The following is a 26,309-nucleotide window of genomic DNA, read 5'->3' on the forward strand; positions in this document are numbered from 1 at the left end:
AACTCCTCACAGACAGTCACCTGGAGCCGGAAACGAACCCACAACCTCCAGGTTCCTGGAGCTGTGTGACTGCGACACTACCTTTTGTGCCACTGTGCCGCCCTAATAAAAAATAAACACTATAAATAATAAACACCTATATCTCAGGAGATTTTAACTATACCCTAAACTATACCACACATTTAACTCACGCATGTCCCATAGTTTAACATATAGCATTGAAAGTTTAATGTACTTTAGATCCTTCACCTGAAGGACATGTTTGAGCTTGTCAGACAAATCACATGGTCGTTGTCTAAACAGCGGCCTGACCTTTACTGGGCTTTATTTGATTTAGACCACTCAATAAAACCTGTAGGTCTGTGTAACCTGGGCAATGTGATTATTTCCCCGTTTCTCAGGAAAGACAGAGAAGGCTGAAGAATCTACTCTCTCTGACCTGTCCCCCATGTCTTCAGGAGTGGACTCAGGTCATCAGTCTCCTGTTTCTCCAGAGAATAAGAAGAACCAAAAGGGAATCCGGAAGCTGTGGGGAAAGTAAGAATCGCCAGTGCTGTCGGCTGTTTACTGTACACTAAGACTGTACACGCATCCCCTATAGCTTAGCTCCGTCCCATTACATTTAGATAATTGCATCTTTATGTCATAGCGGATTTACATAAATTTGGACACTTGGAGCAGATTTATGCCCATGATTGCACATCTAAGCAGGTCACACACTTATTTGCACTTCTGCAGGTGTGAATATTATACAGTGTAAAGTAAATTAATAATATTCATATATACAGGGAACAGCCCTGGTGAAATGACAGGTTTTGTTAATATATGTCACCCGTGTCAGGATCAGGAGGACTCAGTCGGGCAGTCTCCCTGCAGACGATTTCAGGAGAGGAGGTCTCCGGTCCACTACGGGACCTCGGCTCGCCTGCATCGGTTCCACAGACTCTAAACGGTACACACCCCACTGCCTCTGCACCAAGACCCAGAACACAGAGACACTTCAGTCTGAATATATATCATAAATGGTCATAGTCATAGTCAAAAACCCAGAGATGTGGTTTTGAAGGTTTTAGTTCATAAGCATAGCTTCATTACAGCTCTAAACAGACTCTTAAGCCTTATGTTTGCTTCTAATCCTCAGTGATGTGAACACTCCCTTCCCTAAGTGGTCATGTGATCAGGTGTGTGCATGGCTGGAGGAATATGGGTTGGGGCAGTACGTCCCCATGGCCAGACAGTGGGTCAGCAGTGGACAGACTCTCCTCTCAGCCTCGCCGCATGACTTTGAGAAGGTATAAGATACACTCAGAGGGACGGGCAATTCTATAATCAATTTTGAGTCACACACACACACACACACACACACACACTAGGGACCTGGCACACCTGGCTGTTTTTCTAACCTGATTTCTTATGGCTCTCAACCCAGTCTGAGGCAGTGCCACTCAAATCCTGTTCCAGATCCAACCCCACTTCACATAGCCGACCATCAGAAACCCACCCAGAGCACCATCTGTCACGGCACATTCGCCTCCATTTCAACCTGTCAGTGCTGCCACTGCCAAGAACTAATCTACTCCACTAGCCCACGTCAAAACAGGTCTCCAACTAATCAGACTCATCACTGATCACCGGACCTGACATACTCCACTTTATTCATATGTTTTCTTCACCATTGGGAATAATTTTACAGTAATAACTTGTAATTATATCCTATTCAGGACAGTGCTGCTAATAGTAATAATAAAAGGCATAAAATATAATAATAATAATAATAATAATAATAATAATAATAATAAACACATTAATGAGGTGTGGGAATATCTAGGCTCCTTACAATCAGAATATTTGTAACAAAATGAGGTAATTTATATAATTAGTGATAGATAAGGACACAATAACACGGGGATTGCGTACAGAATGCAGATGCACTGTAGTCCATTCAGTCATTCAACTTAATCTTATTCAGGGTCAAAGGTAGGAACGCATATGTGACAGGCCACTCGTCCATTGTAGGGTATCCCACACACATATACACCTTCACACCAATTTCACACAGCTATTCAACATCGGGGGTAAACCAGAACACCTGGAGGAACCCTCGACCCCAGGACCTGGATCTGTGGATGGTTTCCCAATGGAGCCCTCACTCACCAGACAGTGATTCTCTTAACAAATCAGAGTTGTGTTATTTGTGTTTTTTAGGAACTGGGGATGAAGCACCCACTGCACAGAAAGAAGCTCCAGCTGGCTCTGCACTCCTTCACCACCAAACTGGGAGAGAAGTCAGCAGAACTAGACCACATTTGGGTCACACGTCAGTCTATTAAAACAGCATTTTACACACTGAAGAGTCAGCACTAGGTGCCACCGTAGATAAATACATTTCTGAAAACAATAGCACACAGGGGGCCGCAAATATAGTAAAGTATATATTCAAATATCTTCCCTGATTTATTTAGGGATTTGACTATGTGTTGTTAATGTGTAACTACACATCAAGGGTACCTTAAAAGTTTGTACATAATATGTATACATGTAGTTCCATATGAAAAACTGAAGTTGATACACGTCTGTTAACATAAGCTATAGCACTGTAGCCCATCTATGAGTGAGAGTCGCCAGTTGTTACATTATTGTGTGTTGTTAATGTGTTACTGTACATCCCAGGACATTTGACAAGGGGTGTCCAGTTTGTTTCGTATGACTTCAGTTTGAACACTTGATCAGTTCACATTCGAATGAGTGTGATATGATGTTTCCCTGCAGGATGGCTGGATGATATAGGTCTGCCGCAGTATAAAGACCAGTTCCATGAAGGTCGTGTGGACGGGAGGATGCTGCAGTATCTCACAGTGGTAAATGCTTTCACACGGCATATGACTTTAGTAAATATAAGCCAAGCTTATTGCTGCATGCAGTGTCTAATTCAGCAAACCTTGTCCAACTGCTTTCAGAATGATCTGCTGCTTCTAAAAGTGACCAGTCAGCTCCATCACCTCAGCATCAAATGTGCCATCCATGTGCTACACGTAAACAAGTTCAACCCCAGCTGCCTGAAGAGGAGGCCAGGAGATGAGGTGAGCATGGAGATCACTGCTCACAGAGGGGTATAATCCAGGTATGCTCAGTGTTAGCTGTCTGTTGATGCTCTTTCTGTGCTTCCCTGGCAGGGTCAGTCTCAGGCGTCGCCCTCTGAGGTTGTTCAGTGGTCTAATCACCGTGTGATGGAGTGGTTGCGGTCAGTGGATCTGGCCGAATACGCACCTAATCTGCGGGGCAGCGGCGTGCATGGAGGGCTCATAGTAAGTCACATAATGAACAGCTATTACAGACACTGGATTACTGTTACAAATAAATAAAATGGCGAGAAAATCAATAACCTGTTGTTTCTGAATCAATGAGTAGGAGTTAAAGGCCAAACAGATAGGTAAAACCGAGGTCCATTTATTTATATTAAATAGCTTCTAGAGCACAAAGGAAACCAGCACATTTCTATAGCAACACATGTTTACAAGAGAATGAGCATTCTCCGGTGGTGCCCAATTTCACCTCCCATTCCTGATTTAACCTCCCCTGGTTTTGAGGAATTCTTGGGGAGTAAAATCAGCACGGAAAAGTATGTTTGAGCAACACACCATTGTTCTGTCACTGTTTCCCCTGACACAAACCAACCCCATGTTACTTGGCGTTGCAGCTACCAACGGCTGCTGAATAACTGCAGTGGCTGGGCTCCAAACGCACACTGATGCACATGGTGTGTAAGGACAAGCCAGTCTGGGCTTGTCAGAAAGTGTGTATTAAAAGACATAAACAAAGAATACGATGTTTGTTTCTTTTTCTTTTTTTTTTTTTTTAGATCTTGGAGCCACGCTTTAATTCAGATACACTGGCAATGCTGCTGAATATCCCTCCCCAGAAGACCCTGCTGAGGAGGCACCTAGCCACTAACTTCGGCTCTCTGGTGGGAGCACAAGCTCAGCTGGAGAAGCGCGAGTACATGGAGTCACCTGGATACACTCCACTGACCACCACAGCTAAAGTCCGGGTACTGCAGCTTTCCACTCAACTCATAGCACTTCTTTAACTTTCAAAGTATCATTAATCAACTTCTCCCTTCCTTCTACAGCCAAAGAAACTGGGTTTCTCTAATTTCAGCCACCTGCGCAAGAAGAGACCGGATGATTCCACAGACTACATCTGCCCACTGGAGGCAGCCCAGGCCCAGGCTCTGCTGAATGGGGCCCAGAGACCCTACACGGGCTTCAGGGGTCTCAGCCCCATCCTGGATCGGGACCCCGAGAGACGGGAGCAGGTGGGGCCGCCACATAGCTGAAGCCAAGCCAAGCTTGCTGCCAAAACCTCACCATTTCCCACTCAGCCCAACAATCACACCCTCCCCAACCCTTCTCATTCCGTGCCATCATCTAATACCCAGCATCCCTCAATGAGTGACCACTACACAGAGACATCAGCATAAAGCCATGTCACTGAACCATGGATTCTGGCGTTTGAGTCCATATCCCTCCATCAGTTTTAGAATAGTTGGGCAAGACTCCAGTCCTTGGGCAAGACTCCAAACACTATATTTGCCTAGATGTAATGTGATTGAAATGGTAAGCCGCTCTGAATAAGGGGATCTGCCAAATATCAAAAAATTTAAATTTTATATTATTTTATGGGGCATGTAAAAATAATAAACATATCATTTTAGATTTAAAAAATAAACTCTATTCCATTTTTACAGCTTTAATAAATGATAATTCTGTGCGGTCTGAAAGGACAGAGGTCAAATGAACTTGTGCAACATTTGCACATTTTATTTAATATACATAATGGTGAGTTGTAGCATGTTCGCAGGTGATTTTATCCCATTTGGTAACAGTGTGTATGTTTTATACATCATACAACATATTTTTATAGAAGGGTAGTTGTGCCACATTGTGTAAAGTAGCACTTTGTTTGTAAATTGTACATATACCTAAATATATATATTTGAAAAAAAATATATATAATCAATAAACATCTATCATCACTGTGACATTGTTATTCTTCAGTGTGTAGAAACTTCTAAATGGCTTTATATTGTTTCAGTCATGTAGGTCCAAATACCTTGACTGCTGACTGTGCAGTCAACGTGGAAATGCAGTTATTTGTCTTTTATTATAAATATGTTTTTAGTGACTTAGTTTCCTTTCTTTTTTCCAATTGCAAAGAGGGCACTGAACCTATAGTCTATGGAAATAACATTTAAGTAGAGGCAAAAGCATGTGCATCGATTTGTTCTGTTCCTGGGGACAACCTTGTATCCAAAAATATGTAGAAGTTTTAAGATGAATGGATATAAACATGGTGATTACAGTGTTAGTGAATGTAGCATTTTAGTACTCTATTTTTAATTTATTCTTTTATATAAGTATATAGGGCGGCACGGTGGCGCAGCAGCTAGTGTCACATAGCTCCAGGGACCTGGAGGTTGTGGGTTCGATTCCCGCTCTGGGTGACTGTCTGTGAGGAGTGTGGTGCGTTCTTCTTGTGTCTGCGTGGGTTTCCTCCGGGTGACGTGAGGAGTGTGGTGTGTTCTCCCTGTGTCTGCATGGAGGAACACGTTGGTTGGTGGATTGGCGACTCAAAAGTGTCCGTAGGTGTGTGTGTGTGTGTGTGTGTCAGTGTTGCCCTGTGAAGGACTGGCGCCCCCTCCAGGGTGTATTCCCGCCTTGCGCCCAATGATTCCAGGTAGGCTCTGGACCCACCGTAACCCTGGAATGGATAAACGCTTACAGACAATGAATGAATGAATATAAATATATATAGATATATGACAGTGTTTAAACATTTGGTTTATATCACCACCACTGTAAAAATCCTGATCTACATTTTGTTTAGGTCTTGATGTTTTAACTGTGTAGGAGGATTTCAGAGGAAAATATGTAATACATGGAAAATATAGGCCATGACTGATTTAGGACACCTTTTATAGTATGATTTCTTTCACCTTTATAGTATGATAAACAGTCATTTGTTGTCCAATTAAATAGATTAGAAATACATTGCCTGATTAGCATGATTAACAAGCCTCATTCGCTAACCTGCTCTTGTCAATGGACCCCCTAAAAGCCCATTTTCTGCCAAAGATGGAGAAGTGCATGCTGGAAAAGAAACATCATGCTCTTTAGGGGATGGGCTTCTGTTTCCAGGTACATTTGCATACAAAGATGACATCATTTATGCTTTCCTTCATTGCTTCACTTAACGTTATCATCCGTTGCTTGCACTTAATCAGTAATTGGTGAGTTCATATACAGCTGTTTTTTAAATGGAGTTCGTATCTTATTTGATAAATGGCTTGACTTTCCAGATGCTGATAACAAAAGGAGCAGTGATGCAGATCGAGGCTTTATCTGAAGGCATTAACCACCTCACAGTAAGTGCTCTTAAACTGTCTGCCCTGCTGTTTTTATAAATGATGCCTTCCATAACAGCCTCATTAACACCCTAATAGAGTTCATTTGTCGCCTAATGGGCTCTACTTATGAAACCCTCCTATGTAACACTCAGTAAATCCACTAAAAATCAGTCAAAGAGGTCACAAAAAATGGTACATTTCTAGTTCAGATTAGGTACACTCTTCTCACAGTAGCTGGGTCCTAAAAGTTGCATTATAATAACAATAAAAAATGCACCAAATTTGTAAAATTGAACGTCATTGCTCAGAAGGACATCATCCAGTCCTTCATCAGTGACACAGAACTCCCACAGGACGCTGGATGTTGGCTGGATATTTTTAGAGGGTGGACTGTTCTCAGTGCAGCAGTGAATTGAGGTTAAATAAACTCCAGAAGCAGTACTGTGTCTAATCTACCCCTACCAACACAACACACACTAACACACCAGGATGGCCACCAAGTGGACAGATATTCACTTTTGGGACTTTTTTTGTATCAATCTGAAAAGAGCCAAACAAAATTTGGTCCTTTTAGGACATTCATATTACCGTTGTAAACCTTATATAATACCTGTTCCTCTGCCCTGGTGGTCAGACTGCCATAAACAAACTTGACCATTCTGATTGGTATGAATATTGGGTAATAGGTCTCTGCTGAGCATGTATCCTCAACAAATACTAGAATTTTGGGTACATATGGGATGCTTATGAGCACCAATTTGTTCAGCAAAATGGGATAAAGGGCACACAACACTATCACAGGTCTGTGACAGTGCTTTTTAAGTTCAGACTTTGAGGAACACCATTGGGCTTAGGACTCCATTTGGGACTGGGTGTGACTAAACAATTGGCTTAACCTCAAGGGCCACTACATTTCAAATGGCTCCCTAATCCCTGCGTAGTGCACTAGATAGAAGATAGTATGCTAATGCTAACTGGAAGCCATTTTGGAGGGGAGTGTGCCACTAATTGCGCGCGCGCGTGTGTGTGTGTGGTTGCTAACACTGGTCCTCACCTTCCCCCTTTTCGCTTCCAGCACTTACTGAGCCGAGACGAGCTGCTGAGGGGAATGAGACGCAGCCACACGGCAATAGTGTGAGCGAGCTAACACCGCTAGCAACCCTGAACAACACGCTAGCAACTACTCGAAGCTAACCCAGCACTCTCTCAACTCCTACGGAGGGCACAGACTCAGACACCCTCCCAGTGGAGCTCAAGCACAAATCATCTGGATCTGGCAACAATGCCTTTACCATGTCTTTCTCCTAGTGTGTTTTACAGTGAAGTGTATGACTGCAGTAGACCTCCATTTTATGCAATGCCATTTAGGATGTTTACTGAAATTTAATATAGAAGAAATCAATAATTTAATTTGTCTGAAATTATATTTTCATAAAAGTGGTAAATTTTTATACTGGGTTCAGCATTTCTACACTTTTCAATAGAGTTGGCCCAGATGTCACATTATTCTTCATGATAATATGTCACGTATATAGACTGACTATCTCAGTATGTCCTCAGCACCTCTTTGTATAGATGTTATTTAGATTTTTTTTGTTTACATGTTTTTTGTACTTGTCAGTGGTGGAAAGAGCAGAGGAAACACTACTCATACAGAAAAACTGTTAAATCCATCAAGAATATATTTTATATGGACTAAATGATGCTATTATAGCTACTTATTATTGTATTTTTGGTGCTCAACTCTCAGTAAATGGACTAAACCTTTGTAATACTTAGTGCTCTGAATTAACTGAAGCAGGCTCGGCCCAGGCTTGTTTCTTTGGTTTCAAACCTCTGTAAATACAACAATGGACTCAGAGCTGGACAGGCAGCTTAAAGGTCAAACAGGATGAGAACGATAAGACAAAAGGTAAACTCTACAGCTCATCTCCAGAGGGCACACCCAGGATATGGACATCTTTGTTTAGAGGTGGGTCGAAGGCTGTGACTCTACCTTAAAATATAACACGTATTTTGATAGGAGTCCAGAGAGGAGAAGAAAGAGCAGGCTGGAGTTTCTCTTTCCCCAAACACAAAAGAAAGACTAATACTGGTGAGTAGCACTGAAGAGGATTTGTAAGTACATTATTTTTGTGAAAAAAATATGAATTAACACAATTTAAACCATATTTAGTCAATCAACAGGAAACACGTGATGCTTCTTTTGGTTTACATTAGAATAGCAATAGGCTAATAGTTCAGATTTAAGAGTGTTCTCTACCTTTTTGTATAGGGCCAACTGAATTTTAACTGCAGTGACTTTTTAGATAGCCTCAAGTAGCCTTGCTTAATGTATTTCTGTCACATTTTCTACAATATAAGTTTCCCAGTAAACAATTAGCCGTTGATTCAAAGTTGAAATAACGTAATGACTGCCGTCTAACGTAATGACTGCCGTTCTCTAACGTAATGACTGCCGTTCTCTTAAGGTTGAAAATGAAAGTTGAAAAGACGTCCAAACACAGACACTGAAAAGACGACTATTAGACGTATTTTGGACGTCCATTGACGTTATTAATTGGTCCCGAAATAAATCACTTGTATAAAACGCGTTTTGGACGTCCACTGACGTTATCGATTGGTCACCACTTAACTAACTTATTAAGATGGATTTTGGACGTCCATTTACGTTTAAAATTTGTCCTTGACGGACAGACTACTTTTAGACCTATTTTTTTTTAATTGATTGAAATTATGGCAAAAACAATTCTGTTTAAAATAATTCTATACTTTCCAGTGCATTAGAGAAACAACCCTCTAACCAGGAGAGACTGGTTGAGAAACCAGATGGAGAACCAATCCAAGGTTAAGCCCAGGGTATTCAAATCCCTTTGGTCAACTTCCAGTAACACTTCAGCCACATCTCTGTTTAGTGACTGCATTCATGTAGCCTCATCGAAGACCCTGGAGTATCTTCTTTTCTCTGACCCAGAGAATACATTCCAGCCAAGTCCTGCAGCCCTCTGTGAGATCTTCCTTATATCTTACATCCAGCGCAGCAACCAACTAAACCTCACAGGTACTTTCAACTGTACAGTTATGACCCAGGAACAGAAGGTCATTCTAGGGGCAGATTGGGTCTGGGCAGTGCTGGACTTGCCCAGCAAAAACCCAAAGATCCAAATCGCTGTCCAGGTCCTTCATCCACCAGAGAAAATTAAGGACAACACTAAGAAGCATTCCTCAGAATCCTACAAAGAAATGTTACATATGGCTGGCATGGACCCATGTGAGAAAACCCGAGCTGAAAGAATGGTGGACTTCTGCTCGGCCATCGGAAGAACCTGCTTTGCCCTTTTCCTCTTTTTCGGCTGCAAGTACGACCCAGCAAACATCTACGGGCTTTTGAGCAACAATCTCCATGCTGTGATTGGGAAGTGTGTTCAAATTGACCAGGCTTTTATTGAGAACTTTTTCAGAGGGGCCAAACATTTTGTTACTCCAGCTGGGATGTTGCAAGAGGTGCTTAAAAAAAAGGACAGTGACCCCCTCACCATGCTTGTCAAGTTTACCTAACATTCCTTTGGTCATTAGCAACAGCTGCTCTTGCTAATTACAGGTGGTCGATTTGATGGTTCATTAGAGTGGACAACCTTATCCTCATTTGCTTCTGACTTCTTTATAGCATGCAGTGACATGTTTTTGCATCAGACTCGCATCTCACTAGATGTATTTCCACAACTGGATTTAATGATGGCTTGTGGGTTATTTTGGCACCAACACCAGCAAATAATACTTAACCAGGGTTTGTTTGGTGCTCCTGCCATATGGATTTAAGCATAGACACTACAGGCAGAAATTACACCAGTCTTCCTTCAGATTTATGGGTAAATTGCATATACAACACTTCTTAAATTTTAATCTCTGAAACTATTCAAACATTGCCCACACATATTCATTTCCGTGTGTATTTAATCCACATCTACTGGTATCTGTTTTTTGCGAATGTTAAGAATGCTCACCTCTATACTCATAGTGCAACCGCCACCATGCTTCACAGATATTAAGAAGTTATTAGTGGATACATAACGGTTGTTAAACCAAAAAAGCGTTTAAATGTAATATCTAAATACATTGTATTTCCAAAAGTTTGTAGACAGCCCTTATGAATAATTAAATTTTGCTACCTCACTGTACACACTGTAGATACAGATCTCTATTAGTGCTTTCACAGCTTGATGGAGCACCAAATAAATCCTTTGAGAATCCTTTGAGTTGGAGCTGCTTTTTATGATCCAGATCTATTCATTTTGATATCTGTTGTTTTTAAAAGAACCACGTTCGCCTGTAGTGTCTTACCTTAAATACTTCTCACTTACTCCTAAGCCATATTTTGAAATGAAAAGCAATTGTTAATGAAAATGTTAACAAAATGTGATTGTGCGTGAAATACAAGGGAATAAATAATATTTTTGTGCTTACTTATAACTTATTCATTCATTCATTCATTATCTGTAACCCTTATCCATTTGGGCGCAAGGCAGGAATACACCCTGGAGGAGGCGCCAGTCCTTCACAGGGCAACACACACACATTCACTCACACTTTTTTTGAGTGGCCAATCCACCTACCGTGTGTTTTTTTTTGACTGTGGGAGGAAACCGGAGCACCCGGAGGAAACCCACGTGAAATCAGGGAGAACACACCACACTCCTCACAGTCACCTGGAGGAAACCCACGCAGACACAGGGAGAACACACCACACTCCTCACAGACACTCACCCGGAGCGAGAATCGAACCCACAACCTCCAGGTCCCTGGAGCTGTGTGACTGCGACACCTACCTGCTGGGCCACCGTGCCACCTTATAACTTATTTAACTTGTAAATGTTCTTTAAAATCTGATGGCTAAAGTGTGAAGTAGGAAATTCAGATTTTTCATTATGTCTGAAAGAAACCCATGTAAATTTATTAAATTGTAAAGAATATGCTTCATACATTGCCTAACATACACATATCTCAGGAATTATGTTCAACACAACATACTGTCACAGCTGGAACAAGTCCTTGTATCTCCAAAAGTAGCTTCTTGATTTTAGTTTAAGTTAATTCCAGTTCATGGAAATGATAATTCTTCCAATGAATTTTGAGCATTTCTATTGGTTTATTCAGTGGTAAAATTTCTCAGTGTAACTGCAGCTAATGTTTTCAACAGAAATCAAAAAACGAAAAAACAAAAGCAGATACTAGTTTTGGCTCCAGCAGCATATTTTACTCTGAACACCAATCAGAGAGAGTGTTAAACCTGCAACACTTGTGCTTTATACAATCACATGTGATGACCTCAGTATGTGAAAGTGTTCTGAGTTTTGTAGCCCAGTTTAGTGAGGTTGGGTAAGCAGGCGTTCTGGATCATCGGGGGTGGGCCACACATCACGATCAACACATCATTGGCTGGAGGAGGAAGGCGTTCCTTTATCATTGTAGCATCAACAAATCCTGTGCTATACTTCCAGCCTGCCCCGAGATCAAAGGGATTTTATTATTTCAAAGATAAGAATTTAGTGACATTTAGACATTTCTCAAATAAAGATTCCAAAAGCAATACAGACTATAGCACACATTCCTGTATATTACATAATGTTATGGGTTAAACAGGCTGTTTTGGTTACAGTGTATATGAGTCATATATTGTCGCTATCCAATTAAACACGCGTATCCCCCAAAATAGCAATGTTATGTAATGTAAAAACCTTAACTTTCAACTGAAGCAAAACATTTTTGGAGCATTTCTATTTGTCCACACATTATGACATTTTCACACAGTGTGAAGGACAGTTGCTGTGTTCCAATAATGTAAGCTAAAAACCCACAGAAATTGAGATACATGTTTTAACTGGACAGCGGGGATATGTAAATGAACTCTATTCTGAATGGCCTGGGCTAAACTGTTATTGGCTGAATGAGTGGATAAAATGTATCTAAATGTTAAGGTTTCTGTGGCATCACAACAATGAATTTCTACATTTCTGCCATTTAGTTTTCATCTGTAGGTAAATATATACAGTACATATACACAAAAATATATAAGTGAACGTGTTACCTTGAGGAGGTTTGTCCAGTGTGTACCACAGGTTGAGTTTATCAGGGTGATTCTCCAGAACTTCATCCAGCTCCTTCTTTAGCAAAATATCCTTCTCAGTCTGCGAACAAAAAATGAACATATTTCATTTCATACAATAAGTTTAACACTTTGGAAAGACCAAAACAATACATTATACATTACAACAAATTCATTAATTCATTCATTCATTCATTATCTGTAAGCGCTTATCCAGTTCAGGGTCGTGGTGGGTCCAGAGCCTACCTGGAATTATTGGGCGCAAGGCGGGAATACACCCTGGAGGTGGCGCCAGTCCTTCACAGGGCAACACAGACACACACACTCACACCTACGGACACTTTTGAGTGGCCAATCCACTTACCAACGTGTGGTTTTGGACTGTGGGAGAAAACCGGAGCACCCGGAGGAATCCCACGCAGACAGAGAGAACACACCACACTCCTCACAGACAGTCACCCGGAGGAAACCCACGCAAACACAGGGAGAACACACCACACTCCTCACAGACAGTCACCCGGAGGAAACCCACACAGACACAGGGAGAACACACCACACTCCTCACAGTCAGTCACCCAGAGGAAACCCACACAGACACAGAGAAAACACACCACACTCCTCACAGACAGTCACCCGGAGCGGAAAACAAACCCACAACCTCCAGGCCCCTGGAGCTGTGTGACTGCGACACTATCTGCTGTGCCACCGTGCCGCCCATTACAACAAATTATTATTATTTTTTTAATTATCCACAGAACATGCATTGAACATGCAATAAATTCCCAAAATGATGTTTAGGGGCTTTATAAGAAAAGTATTTTCCACCAACTGAGCTGTAAGTGACCCTAGGGATGTGCAGTAAGCTTTAGCTGAATGAAATGATCTTGATACGCATTCACAGAAAGAAATTGGATGATCAGGTGCCCACAAAACTCTGCCACATATTGAACTCATTTTAAAATGACAGATTTTATCGTTTTAACATTATTTAAATTTAACACGTGCCAGTTCATCACGGCCACCCAGCCCCCAGTCAGCAAGTTATTTGTAGTTTCATAGGACGTCATCACACAAGGTCAGCGAGAGCTGCTAAAGCTAGCAGAATGGACAAGGTCCTAATATTACCTGGCCTTTGTTAGTAACTGCTGTTCTGTGTTATAACGTAATTAAACTTACCTGGTTAGCGAATATAAGGGAGCACTTGGTGTTATCTGAGGGATCTGCTGTTATACAGCGGATGAGCTGAAGCATCGGAGTGATGCCTGTGGAAAAGAAAGGGACAGAGCCCATGATGGACAGTGTTTATAACAGACAGTTACTGAAGGGCTATGCTAGATTAGTGTCATTTTATTTACCTGTGCCACCTGCGATCATGCCCACATGTCTGCACCTCCGCACCTTGGCATCAGACTTCTTATCAGGTCGAATAGCAAACTGGCCTTTAAAAATGCATTAAGGAAATTAAACACACAGGACAAGACAATTCCAAGCCTATTATAGTACACTACTGTTAATACAGTATACTGTAATGTTAAGCACCTTAATGTTTTTTTTTTAACATAAATCCATGCTGCCCCCTATTGGTTATATGTTGAAATACAGTCTTTAAAAAACATTCTCTATGTAACGTAAGCTGCAGTTTTGATTTGACGTTTAAAAATGTATGTAATAAAATTATTATAATATAATATTATAATAAAAAATACTATCTTACCATTCCCATTGTACACCAGCAGGCCATTAGGTCCTCGGAAGTCGATGGTCTCACCAATCTTCATGTCACTCAGGTACTGGGACATCTTGCCCCCATCAGGGTAGTTTGGATGGGTGTTTTTGTAATAGACCTGTTTTGTGCAAAAGTCATTGGACATATTATATATCGTCCCTGTGCAATTATTTTTGTGGATCTTTAGTTTACTACATCATTTGACTACAGCAGCTGTCCTTCGCACTGTGTGAAAATTACACAATGAATGGACCAATAGAAATGCTCCAAAATTACTTGGAATAAAATCTGAATTCAAAAGTGATGAAGGGGTTTCCCTTGTGTAACATTGCTATTTTGGGAGATGCATGTTTTTAACTGGAAAGCGCTGGTATATTTATATTATAGTTGTAACGTGTTATATTTAGTAGATAATTTGAAACGCAATAAAGTTTTTTTAACCAAAGTTCAATTAAACTTTTAAACACTCTAAAATGACTCTAGGGTGGCACGGTGGCACAGCAGGTAGTGTAGCAGTCACACAGCTCCAGGGACCTGGAGGTTGTGGGTTCGATTCCCGCTCCAGGTGACTGTCTGTGAGGAGTGTGGTGTGTTCTCCCTGTGTCTGCGTGGGTTTCCTCCAGGTGACTGTCTGTGAGGAGTGTGGTGTGTTCTCCCTGTGTCTGGGTGGGTTTCCTCCGGGTGACTGTCTATGAGGAGTGTGGTGTGTTCTCCCTGTGTCTGCGTGGGTTTCCTCCAGGTGACTGTCTGTGAGGAGTGTGGTGTGTTCTCCCTGTGTCCACGTGGGTTTCCTCCGGGTGACTGTCTGTGAGGAGTGTGGTGTGTTCTCCCTGTGTCTGCGTGGGTTTCCTCTAGGTGCTCTGGTTTCCTACCACAGTCCAAAAACACACGTTGGTAGGTGGATCGGCGGCTCAAAAGTGTCCGTAGGAATGAGAGTGTGTGTGTTGCCCTGTGAAGGACTGGCGCCCCCTCCAGGGTGTATTTCCGCCTTGCGCCCAATGATTCCAGGCAGGCTCTGGACCCACCCCGGTTACAGATAATGACTGAATGAATATGACTCTATGCAATTCAAATGACAAAATAAAGAGATCATATCTGCCTCCCTTCTGCCTTTGCCAGAAGAAAGCTGAAAATCACTCCCAAATATTTCATCCAAATCTCATAATTTCAGCTTGCTAATGGCATCTACATACAATCTGTGGTTGACTTTAGTTCTAAAACATTTCTAGCACATTCTTAAGACCAATTGTACAGTAATATGCCACACAAATAATACCTGGTCAGTGGTGATGTATTCATCCCTTTCCATGGATAGATAAGGTAATCGTAGGAGGCTGATAAACAGTGTATTAACATCTACAGTCCGTAACTGTAAACCTAGGCATTTCTAATCAAATGTGTGCTAAAGAGGTACCTAATCATTGGATGATTCTGTTTAATTGACGCTGTGTTCCTTACCTTCACAACTAAGTCCACAAAACCCTGGTCCTTATCACTGGAGACTGGAGTGTAGGCTCTGATCACTAAACTCCCGCTGACTTTAGCAGACAGGTACACATGCTGACCTAGGACAGCACAGGAGAACGGGATGCAGTCATAAAAGCAGTGATTACGTATATGACATAAGAGTCATAAGTAATGGCTTATACCGATTGGAAGACCAAGCACATGGGCAGAGGAGGGGAGACCGAAGCGGAATTTCTTAGTGTCATGTGTAATTTCCTGTCACAAAAGAAGTACACAGAGGTACATTTACAACAGTAATCCTATTTTAATAACCTGACGTAAATACTAATTCAGTGTTAATCCAGTTTATATTCATCGTCAGTGGATCTAATGAAATAAAATATATAACAGAAAACAACTGGACTGCAGTTTTTCAGCAGGATCTAATTACCATGAGACATGTTTTTAAAAGTACTTATTTTTTCAGTGTAAAAAACACCACATTTTAAAATTTTGACTTCAAATCATAAGCAGAGCATACATAGCAACATCAATAGTGGAATACTATCTGTTCAGAACTACTAAAATATGTCAGTAAGTGCTGACAAATTGCACTGACTTCTTTCTTTATGAGAGGCAGCGGGTATTTAATGGTGGGATCCTGCAGGGTTTTGGGAAATTTGCTCTGCTTCTTTTTCCCAGTAGATGATACTGGCTTTAGAAGGATGTACAGTGCAGTGACCAGCACTGCTAACAGTCCAATCACCACAGGTAGCATCTGCAACACATTCAAGCAATTACAAGTGAGTAATTTTAAACATCCGTTTACTTTATATGAATACAATTTTGAGCATTATTCATTCATTCATTATCTGTAACCGCTTATCCAGTTCAGGGTCGCGGTGGGTCCAGAGCCTTCCTGGAATCATTGAGCGCAAGGCGGGAATACACCCTGGAGGGGGCACCAGTCCTTCACAGAACAACACAGACACACACACTCACACCTACAGACACTTTTGGGTCGCCAATTCACCTACCAACGTGTAGCACCTGGAGGAAACCCGCAGGAAACCCACGCAGACACAGAGAGAACACACCACACTCCTCACAGACAGTCACCCGGAGGAAACCCATGCAGACACAGGGAGAACACACCACACTGCTCACAGTCAGTCACCCGGAGGAAACCCAGGCAGACACAGGGAGAACACACCACACTCCTCTCAGACAGTCACCCGGAGCAGGAATTCCAGCAACCTCCATGCCCCTGGAATTGTGTGACTGCAACACTACCTGCTGCGCAACTGTGCCGCCCTTTTGAGCACTATTATTTGTTTATTTTATGTGCTTGTATATGCAATGTTATATTTTGTAGCTAATGCATTACAACTTTATTAAGTTTGCATATTGTAGTGCATACAGTATAATACAATACTAATACATCAGTTAATACACTGTATGCACATTCCTTCACAGCCAAGGCATGAAGGTATCTCATGCCTCATTAGATAAATGCGTGAGATAAGCTTCACTGATAGGCAAGGAGCCCTTCTGAAGACCCTTCTGTTTACCTTGTTAACATGTCCTTGTTGTGTATTTTATACATTTGAAGACAGAATAATTAGTCAAACCTGTGGCTGAGCACTTCTGCTTTAAAACTGCAGTGTTTTAAACAGGTGAATGAAGACAGCCAGGGTTTCTTACATCATTAACCTAGGGAACAAATCCTGATAACTTGTGGAGTGGGGCTATCAAGCTGCAGGTGAGCAGTGGGAAGAGATAGAAACTGGGACTAATGGCATATTTATACATCTATGCATACTGAATGAATGCAAATTTGTGAAGTCTTATCCACATTTTTAAGGCATTAATGAATGAACTCTGAGCTGCTGTTCACACAGAGTCTGACCCTTGCTCTACTGTTCCCTCCGATGGAAAAGGTAAGAACCCACAGGTAGAAAAACACCTAGGACAGGAAGGTTTGACTCAGGAAATTAAGTTGAAAAGTAATCAACTGGGAGTGGATGACAGTATGAAGTGGGTGAGAAATAAGAGGTTTTATTCTTACCAGACTCAGCTCCATGTTGTCTTCTGAACTCGCACTCACCTCAGCTCAGAACTTTGCACCCAAGCCATTTCGAAGAGAGGCCAGGAGTGGAGGAGGCGGGGCCAACAAAGCTCAGCCAATCAAAGACGAGCCTCATGGGAGTCGCCCAGTATAAACGCAGCATTCACCGTCGCCAACCAATAAAAGTAGGCTATTCAAATGAGCTCACTTTGACGTAGAAGTGAGTCTATAGCAGTGAAAGTCGATGGTGTAGAATCACCCCATTGCCTCATCCTATTGTAAACCAGGGTACACCTTGAGAAGAAGGTGGCTGGAGAATTGAGGGGAAAATATCAGTTATTTTACTCAAAATAATGGAACATGCTTTTCAATTTAAACATTTAATGATCTTTTTTAATTATCATTTTAGAGCCCCCCTGCCGCCATTTTATGTATACCCAGTAAACATTTAGCCGTTGATTCAACGTTGAAATAACGTAATGACTGCCGTCTAATCAACGTTAACTTAAGGTTGAAAATGAAATTTGAAAAGACGTCCAAACACAGACATTGAAAAGACGATTATTAGACGCATTTTGGACGTCCATTGACGTTATTAATTGGTCCCGAAGTAAATTACTTGTATAAAACGCATTTTGGACGTCCACTAACGTTATCTATTGGTCACCACTTAACTAACTTATTAAGATGGAATTTGGACGTTTAAAACATGTCCTTGACGGACAGACTACTTTTAGACCTATTTTGAACGTCCAGGGACGTTCCTTGTTTACCGGGTATTCCCAGGTTGCATAAGGGACCGTGTGTCTTACACTTGTGGAGCCGGTTTCCTACCGTTATTTTAGTTCTAATAGGAAAGGGTTGTTGTACTACGACCAGTCCTCATGAGCTTGTGTATGTACATGGTGCTGGTGCTAGTGCTAGACAGGTGGGAGGTTGGAAAGAGTAAAGATACTGCAAAGAGTAAAACATAAACAGAACATACTCACTAAATTTATTTCATATATCTGCTAAAGAGATAAATTACTGGAGAGTCTGAAGAATATTTTCTAGGCATTCTAACAATATGTATGTTCACAATTTTAATTAAAAGAAAAAAACACTTTTAATAAGTGTTCAGAGGATATTACCTCACCATTGGCTAGTGTGCTAGCTCTCTGGGAAGTCTCAATGCTAGAAAACCCTCATATTTATACAAGCCTAATTCTGTAAATGGAAAAACATGTCACTCACTGAGCCATGAGAATCAGAAGGAGTTTGGACAATGAAGAGACCTCTAAACTTTAAAAAGCATGTAAAAAGATGAGGATGTTGCTCTATTTTTGCTCCATATGTGGGTAATATTTGCTTATTTTTGCAGTTTCAAATTACAGTGGAACTGGCTCTGAATTTGGAAGAACACTAGCTACATGAAAGTAAACACAAAGTTCTACAAAAACTAACAGAAAAAATTATATATATATATTTCGTCGGTTCAAACAATGAATAAAAACTTACAGACAAGTTACATTTCAGTCACATACAAAAAACAGAATGTAAACAAACAAAAGAACACAGTTTTTTCCAGAATCAACATTAAAGCTTAAAATTAATTTGATGCCTTTCTGAGCTAAATATTTAACATTTGAACCTAAGGAATCACCCCCTTAGTCCACCTTAGTTTGGACCACATATGTAGAACACGAGTTAGCTAGGTTTAAGGTGGGCATTGGCTCTGAGTACATTGCTGTATGTCAGTATTTAACCCATGGACAAAACTTGAAGGGACTCTTCTGGGCTTAACCATAAATTATTAAATACTATCTAGGACTTAATGAATATGAGCTAAGTATTTATAAAATGTGAAGTATTTTGGCCCTTTTATACCAAATCATTTACATTATCTGCCACTAGAGGGCACCACTACTGCAAATTTTAATTTGTAGTTTGTAGAGGCCTTTAGTAGATCCCTGAGAAACCGAAGCATATCTGATATCTCCTCACCACTCTATTCATCATCACTGACCTGTATTCACAACTACACATCCAAATATTTATAGACAATTACAGTTACTGAATTCAGCCACAAGTATAGCCACTTTGGAAACAGACAATAAACTTATAGAACCTCTATAGCAGGGGTCAACAATCTTATCCACAAAGGGCCGGTGTGGCTGCAGATTTTCCCTGTGTCTGCGTGGGTTTCCTCCGGGTGACTATCTGTGAGGAGTGTGGTGTGTTCTCCCTGTGTCTGCATGGGTTTCCTCCGGGTGACTGTCTGTGAGGAGTGTGGTGTGTTCTCCCTGTGTCTGCGTGGGTTTCCTCCGGGTGACTGTCTGTGAGGGGTGTGCTGTGTTCTCTCTGTGTCTGCATGGGTTTCCTCCGGGTGACTGTCTGTGAGGAGTGTGGTGTGTTCTCTCCGTGTCTGCGTGGGTTTCCTCCGGGTGACTGTCTATGAGGAGTGTGGTGTGTTGTCCCCGTGTCCGCGTGGGTTTCCTCCGGGTGACTGTCTGTGAGGAGTGTGGTGTGTTCTCCCCGTGTCCGCGTGGGTTTCCTCCGGGTGACTGTCTGTGAGGAGTGTGGTGTGTTCTCTCTGTGTGTGCGTGGGTTTCCTCCAGGTGGCTGTCTGTGAGGAGTGTGGTGTGTTCTCCCTGTGTCTGCATGGGTTTTCTCCGGGTGACTGTCTGTGAGGAGTGTGGTGTGTTCTCCCTGTGTCTGCATGGGTTTCCTCCCACGGTCCAAAACCACACGTTGGTTGGTGGATTGGCGACTCAAAAGTGTTCGTAGGTGTAAGAGTTTGAGTGTGGGTCACCCTGTGAAGCACTGACGCCCCCTCCAGGGTGTATTCCCGCCTTGCGCCCAGTGATTCCAGGTAGGCTCTGGACCCACTGCGACCCTGAAGTGGATAACCGGTTACAGACAATGAATGAATGAATGAATGAATGAATGAATCTGCTCACCTTTCAAGACTACATTCTGGAGACCCTGAAGTCACACTTATTATTAATTATTTCTGTCATGTTCTGTCACCTCTGCTATAAACAGCTTGTTGATAGAAAATATAGTTAGGTGAAAATAAAAGTGTTTACCCTTTATCTTTGAGTCTACATGACCTCAGTGACCCAGTCCTTGTGGAATCAATAGTAAAAACACAGCTGCTGATCTATGCCTGGAGGAAAAGTGGGATTTACTGGAGGATTTATTGCTGCCGGTCGTTGATGTAGTAGTTGCTGTACTGATTAATGTACTTGTAGATTACAGTGCACAGTGCTTCATGAAAAATGGATTAAACCTCTGTCATTTCATTTGTTGGATGGGACTTTCAGCAGCAGAAATCATAAAAGCAAATTCATGTTTGTTCATTACACATGCATGCAATTCACACACACACACACATACACACACAGCCTGAAGTGTAACCCTAGGCTATTTTGCTTTGTCTGAGAGACTGTTGGGTAAACGAACGATTGGCATACTTGTTTAACCACTCGTTGGACTACAGCCCAGGTGGGGGGGGGGTGAGAAGGGGGTGGAAAATAAGGGAAAGCAAGATAGTAAATCAGAATGAGGGTGGGAGAGACAGAAAAAGTGAGAAAGTAAAAGTGAGTGTGAGAATAAGAGAAAAGTGAGAGAAAGAGTAAATCAGAGTAAAATTAGTTAGAAAGGATGCTAAGCCAAATCTAGAAGGAAAACAGATGCAGGGGGAAAGAGGAAAAGAAAATGAGAGAGAAAGAGGAAGGGTGCAATAGGCTAATCAAAGCCTCTCAACCATTCAGGGCTAAAGTCATTCCTTTTGTTACTGGCTGCATATCTAAACTGCAGAGGGTCGAGCTGGTTGGAAAAGCTGCTGTATTTAAACCTCGTTGTCTGTTTGTGGACTGACCTCTGTTGTTAAATACAACGAGTGATGGTTTGTCTTTAAAATATTATTACACCACAAAGCTGTTTTGTTTTTTTCCCCCTGTTCCTGAAGAGTTACCATGCTCTCTCTCTCTCTCTCTCTCTCTCTCTCTCTCTCCTCCACAGGCCTCCAGATCTGAGCCAACAAAGCCGTGATGCATTCCACACACAGCTGAGAGTAGGCAGGGAACTGTATTAACCACACACCAAGTATCAGTGTACAGAATCAACACAGGGGTGAGCTGGCTCTGGGCAGGTGCTCACACACAAAAAGGGCCTGATCTTCCACTACATAAAAATACCCTTGAAGACTCAATAGAAAAGCATTGGTTTGTGTTCTTGTCTATTCGGTTTGAGTGTGTAGAGGTGTGGCTCTCACATACACTGTTATACACAGAAGATACAGACTGAGCTTTCAGTTTATTTGAAACAACTCTCTACTACCTACCTATCTACACTCACTGGCCATTTTATCAGAAACCCCTACAGTATCTAGTCTGCTGCTGCACAGTGTATCAGCCCCCTTCTATTCCATTCGGGAGCAGTGACCAGATATTAATTGAGTGGCCAGCCATTCACTGCACAGCTGTGTAAATATATATAGAGATATATGTTCCTCACATGACCATTATACTTCAATAGAAATGAATACAATGTAGTGTGGATTAAAAACAAAATGTAATAAATGTATAGAAAAGAATACACATATAATCCATATACTGCATACACTACGGTTTTAACATAAAAAAACCCCACCTCTGAGCATTTGACAACAGATGTGTTACAAGTTTTAGAAAATGTTGATGAACAAATCTACAGCTATGGATCCCAGCCACTTTTAGTACAATGCAGCAGAGATGTGAAGAGGCCCTGTCTGCCATCTCCATTAGTGCACCAAACCAATTAGATCTCCCCAAAGAAACGCACTCCATAAGCTGCTCCCGGTTAAATCTCAGGACTCTGTGGACACAAAGACCACATCCAGCACATGAGCAATACTGCATTACAGTGAACTATTACATTACCATCTCTGTAGACCGACGGCTTCACCTCAAACTATTGTATCTATTTTTAATAGTTAATCCTGAGTTCACACTGATCTGTATGGTGGGCCATTTATATGGATACACCTTATGCTGCACATCTCGTATTTTCACAGCATAGACAATTGCCTTCAGATGACCCCAAAGATAAAAGTCTAAGGGGGTCAGATCAGGAGACCTTGGGGACCATTCAACTGGCCCACGATGACCAATCCACTTTCCAGGAAACTGTTCATCTAGGAATGCTCGGACCTGACACCCATAATGTGGTGGTGCACCATCTTGCTGGAAAAACTCAGGGAACGTGCCAGCGTCAGTGCATAAAGAGAAAAGCACATCATCATGTAATTTCACATATCCAGTGGCCTTGAGGTTTCCATTGATGAAGAATGGCCCCACTATCTTTGTACTACATATACCAAACCATACCATCAAGATGTGCAGCACCTGAAACTACGGATACTGGAAGCCTGTGCTAGCATTTCTCCTGCGGTGTTGCTATCAGTGTATGAAGAGTGGGAGAAGAGGGTTGCATTGACAATCCAACACAATGAGCAGCACTTTGAACACATTTAATAAGTGGTCAGAAATTGTAAATAACTCATGAAAGAATAAAGTTACACACCAAGCACACCATTTTTTTTCTTGTGGAATTCCCAATAAGTTTGATGTATCACATGACCCTCTTCCCATTGAAAAAACAAAAGTTGGATCCAAAATGGCCGAGGTCAAAATGGCGACCATGGTCACCGCCCATCTTGAAAAGTTTCCCCCCTCCCATATATTAATGTGGGACAAACAGGAAGTTAATATCACCAACCATTCCCATTTTTTAAGGTGTATCCATATAAATGGCCCACCCTGTATATATATAACCTGCTGCTTTATCTGTCTTATTTCAATCTGCTGATCTACTGACCCAGAAATATAACTGCAGACATTGAACAATATATTTAACTCTCTCTTGGCAAAATGTGATGCTATTTTTAAACAAAACTGTGTCACCCATTAAATCTATTTCCGAAAAATGATAGGTTAATTCCTCTGTGACTCGTTAAATATGTTGATAAGTTGTAAGGCCTTCTGTCCAGCTTCTAAAGGCCTTAAAAAATGGGGAACAGATCATCATTTGGATCATTTCAAGAAGTCCTTGCCAGAAGTCCTTAGGCATTTTCTGTAAACACTGAAAGCTCTGTGTTGGTTGTCACTGAAACATGACATTGATTATTAAGACTGTTCCAAATGTTCGAACAGCAATGTGTGTGTTTTCACTGAGTGTGTTAACACATGTCCTCTGTGTAATATGAGCAGTGTGTTAATAAGTTTGAAGAGTGCATGAGTTGTTGTCACCTGTTTTGCTGATGAATGACAGTGTAGCAGTGAAACCGCGAGCAGACACACTGCTGTCACTGCAGAACTCCAGTAGCATCGCACAACTTGAGCTTAGCACGGGAGGAGGAACACTGTGACCTCACAGCATCACTTTAAACACACACACACACACAAACACATATTAGGTGTAAAAATAAGTTTTAACATATGCACAGTGGTGCAGCAGGTAGTGTCGCAGTCATACAACTCCAGGGGCTTGGAGGTTGTGGGTTAGATTCCCACTCCAGGTGACTGTCTGTGAGGAGTGTGGTGTGTTCTCCCTGTGTCCGCGTGGGTTTCCTCCGGGTGACTGTCTGTGAGGAGTGTGGTGTGTTCTCCCTGTGTCCGTGTGGGTTTCCTCCGGGTGACTGTCTGTGAGGAGTGTGGTGTGTTCTCCCTGTGTCCGTGTGGGTTTCCTCCGGGTGACTGTTTGTGAGGAGTGTGGTGTGTTCTCCCTGTGTCCACATGGGTTTCCTCCGGGTGACTGTCTGTGAGGAGTGTGGTGTGTTCTCCCTGTGTCCGTGTGGGTTTCCTCCGGGTACACTTTGGTAGGTGGACTGGCGACTCAAAAGTGTCCGAGAGTGTGTGTGTGTGTGTCTGTGTTGCCCTGTGAAGGACTGGCGCCCCCTCCAGGGTGTATTCCCGCCTTGCACCCAATGATTCCAGGTAGGCTCTGGACCCACCAGACCCTGAACAGATAATGAATGAATGAATGAATGAATGATATGTTTTATGGTAATGTACAATGAGAATGTATTCATCACTGCTGCATCGATTTGCATTGAATTTTGGATAATATTGTATCCCAAAGTATTGGTTTAGACGAATTAAAGATGGTGGTTTTGGTGTTAGTGAACATAGCATACTTTTTTTTATATGCTGACTATTGTAACTGTTACCATAAATTTTATAATATTTTGAATTACAGTTAAACATTACAAAAATATTTTAAAACATATTTATACACATAATACAGACATACATAAACACAACAACACATTTGTGGATTCCTCAGGATCTAACTGTGCAAGATCATGTTAAATGATATGGTTTAACTATTCAGCTGAAAGGTCACAGTGCTATGATCACATTGATTCAACTCATCGGCTCGTCACAAAGAGCTTTAGAGGCTGTAGTGTCAGTTTTAGAGGAGAGTAGAGTGGCCTAACCCACACTAGTACACACACCGTTACTTTGAAAATAAGTCTCAGATATTTTAAAAGTGTAAAAGTACCTCTTAAAGGTGCAGTAACTTCGTTTGTCCACCAAAACGTAGCTAAACATATTCATGAATATCATTATTTACTATTTGTACATTAGGGCAACATCCATGACATAGAGAAGTCACTGAATGAACTAGTTTATGCTTCATAAAGCGGGTCCACCACATGAGGGTGACCATGTGCAAATAGGTTTAGTGCAGAATCTCTAGTGCATCCAGACGACTAGTTTTAAAATGCACAGAAATGTGACACTGACCTAAAATACAATTTTAAGATTCAATTTCTGAAATGTCAACTAAATGTTTCTTGGCTTGGTCCTGCATTTCTGTGAGAAATCTTTCACTGATGCTGTACATCAGAGGTTTTAACTGGTTGTTAGTGTCACTTGATTAGCGAACGGAGTCTGGAACAAGAATGACAATATTCACCATCTTACCAATTTCCTCTCTTGCTTCAGTGTCCCCAAACACAGTCAGAGAGTCGTACTCACAGCTCTCGGAGTGCTCCACGTCAAAATCAGCAAAGTCAAGCTGCAAACACATTGAGGCAAACATGCACCAATTACTTCAGAACTCAGAACAAAGCACTTACACCACAAATACGGCTTTGTCTGCTTCCTTCATCAAGGGCAAAGACTTAAGAAGCGTCCCGTCCCCTCGTCCGAGTTTCTCTAATCACAGCCATGGACCTGCCTTTATGTGAGAGCCCAAAGATGAAGTTAAAGGGAGCAAAACATATACAATGAGTTGGGAGTAATAAGAGCACTGAATAAAAACCGTAGAAAACAAGAACAGAGCGAAAACGGCTAAAAAAAGGGACTTCTGCTCCTCTGTCCTCACTGCTGTGCCCTCACGCTGAACTGAGCTGTGGCTCATTATCATTTAAAAGAACAGGCGCTGAAACCAGCAGTTCTGAACAGGGGGTAACACTTCTGGGGGGTTTTATCATTGTGCTGGAGCACCATCATCGTTCTACCCCACAGCCTATATATGGCAATGACTTTAAGCTCATGTGCAGCTGCTTCAGGGTGGACCATTCTGTTGG

The 26,309-nt window shown here is 41.8% G+C and overlaps 3 protein-coding genes and 1 long non-coding RNA gene across 16 annotated transcripts in view; 2 read left to right on the top strand and 2 right to left on the bottom strand.

The window, feature by feature from the left end:
• Nucleotides 1–5,167, top strand: part of ppfibp2b (PPFIA binding protein 2b) — a 70,236-nt gene extending 65,069 nt beyond the window's left edge. For 3 of the 13 annotated variants that reach the window (XM_066650010.1, XM_066650012.1, XM_066650011.1), the window contains exons 19-27: nt 402–537; nt 842–952; nt 1,142–1,292; nt 2,206–2,317; nt 2,770–2,858; nt 2,958–3,080; nt 3,174–3,305; nt 3,860–4,048; nt 4,130–5,167. In XM_066650010.1, the coding sequence (XP_066506107.1) occupies nt 402–537; nt 842–952; nt 1,142–1,292; nt 2,206–2,317; nt 2,770–2,858; nt 2,958–3,080; nt 3,174–3,305; nt 3,860–4,048; nt 4,130–4,336 (1,250 nt within the window). In that variant the 3' untranslated portion in view covers nt 4,337–5,167. The remainder of the gene's footprint in view (nt 1–401; nt 538–841; nt 953–1,141; nt 1,293–2,205; nt 2,318–2,769; nt 2,859–2,957; nt 3,081–3,173; nt 3,306–3,859; nt 4,049–4,129) is intronic. The other 10 variants (XM_066650014.1, XM_066650013.1, XM_066650015.1 and 7 more) reach the window with 5 other exon arrangements.
• A 2,666-nt stretch (nt 5,168–7,833) lies between these two features.
• Nucleotides 7,834–10,841, top strand: rep15 (RAB15 effector protein). The gene is made up of 2 exons (XM_066650024.1): nt 7,834–8,501; nt 9,186–10,841. Exon 2 carries the CDS (start codon nt 9,236–9,238, stop codon nt 9,962–9,964), a length of 729 nt encoding a protein of 242 aa, XP_066506121.1. The 5' UTR covers nt 7,834–8,501; nt 9,186–9,235; the 3' UTR covers nt 9,965–10,841.
• Nucleotides 10,842–11,351: 510 nt separating this feature from the next.
• cyb5r2 (cytochrome b5 reductase 2) lies at nt 11,352–19,104 on the bottom strand. The gene is made up of 10 exons (XM_066649538.1): nt 18,983–19,104; nt 17,750–18,059; nt 16,301–16,459; nt 15,885–15,957; nt 15,694–15,800; nt 14,224–14,353; nt 13,865–13,948; nt 13,686–13,771; nt 12,492–12,591; nt 11,352–11,905 (listed from the first exon to the last, which is right to left on the bottom strand). Exons 2-10 carry the CDS (start codon nt 17,762–17,764, stop codon nt 11,733–11,735), a joined length of 927 nt encoding a protein of 308 aa, XP_066505635.1. The 5' UTR covers nt 17,765–18,059; nt 18,983–19,104; the 3' UTR covers nt 11,352–11,732.
• Nucleotides 19,105–22,475: 3,371 nt separating this feature from the next.
• On the bottom strand, nt 22,476–25,795 carry LOC136673218 (uncharacterized). The gene is made up of 3 exons (XR_010795906.1): nt 25,702–25,795; nt 24,022–24,153; nt 22,476–22,588 (listed from the first exon to the last, which is right to left on the bottom strand). It is a non-coding gene; the product is annotated as an uncharacterized lncRNA (long non-coding RNA).
• Between the last annotated feature and the right edge of the window lie 514 nt (nt 25,796–26,309).

Source organism: Hoplias malabaricus, chromosome 17 (genome assembly GCF_029633855.1).
Source record: "Hoplias malabaricus isolate fHopMal1 chromosome 17, fHopMal1.hap1, whole genome shotgun sequence".
Lineage (NCBI taxonomy): Eukaryota > Metazoa > Chordata > Actinopteri > Characiformes > Erythrinidae > Hoplias > Hoplias malabaricus.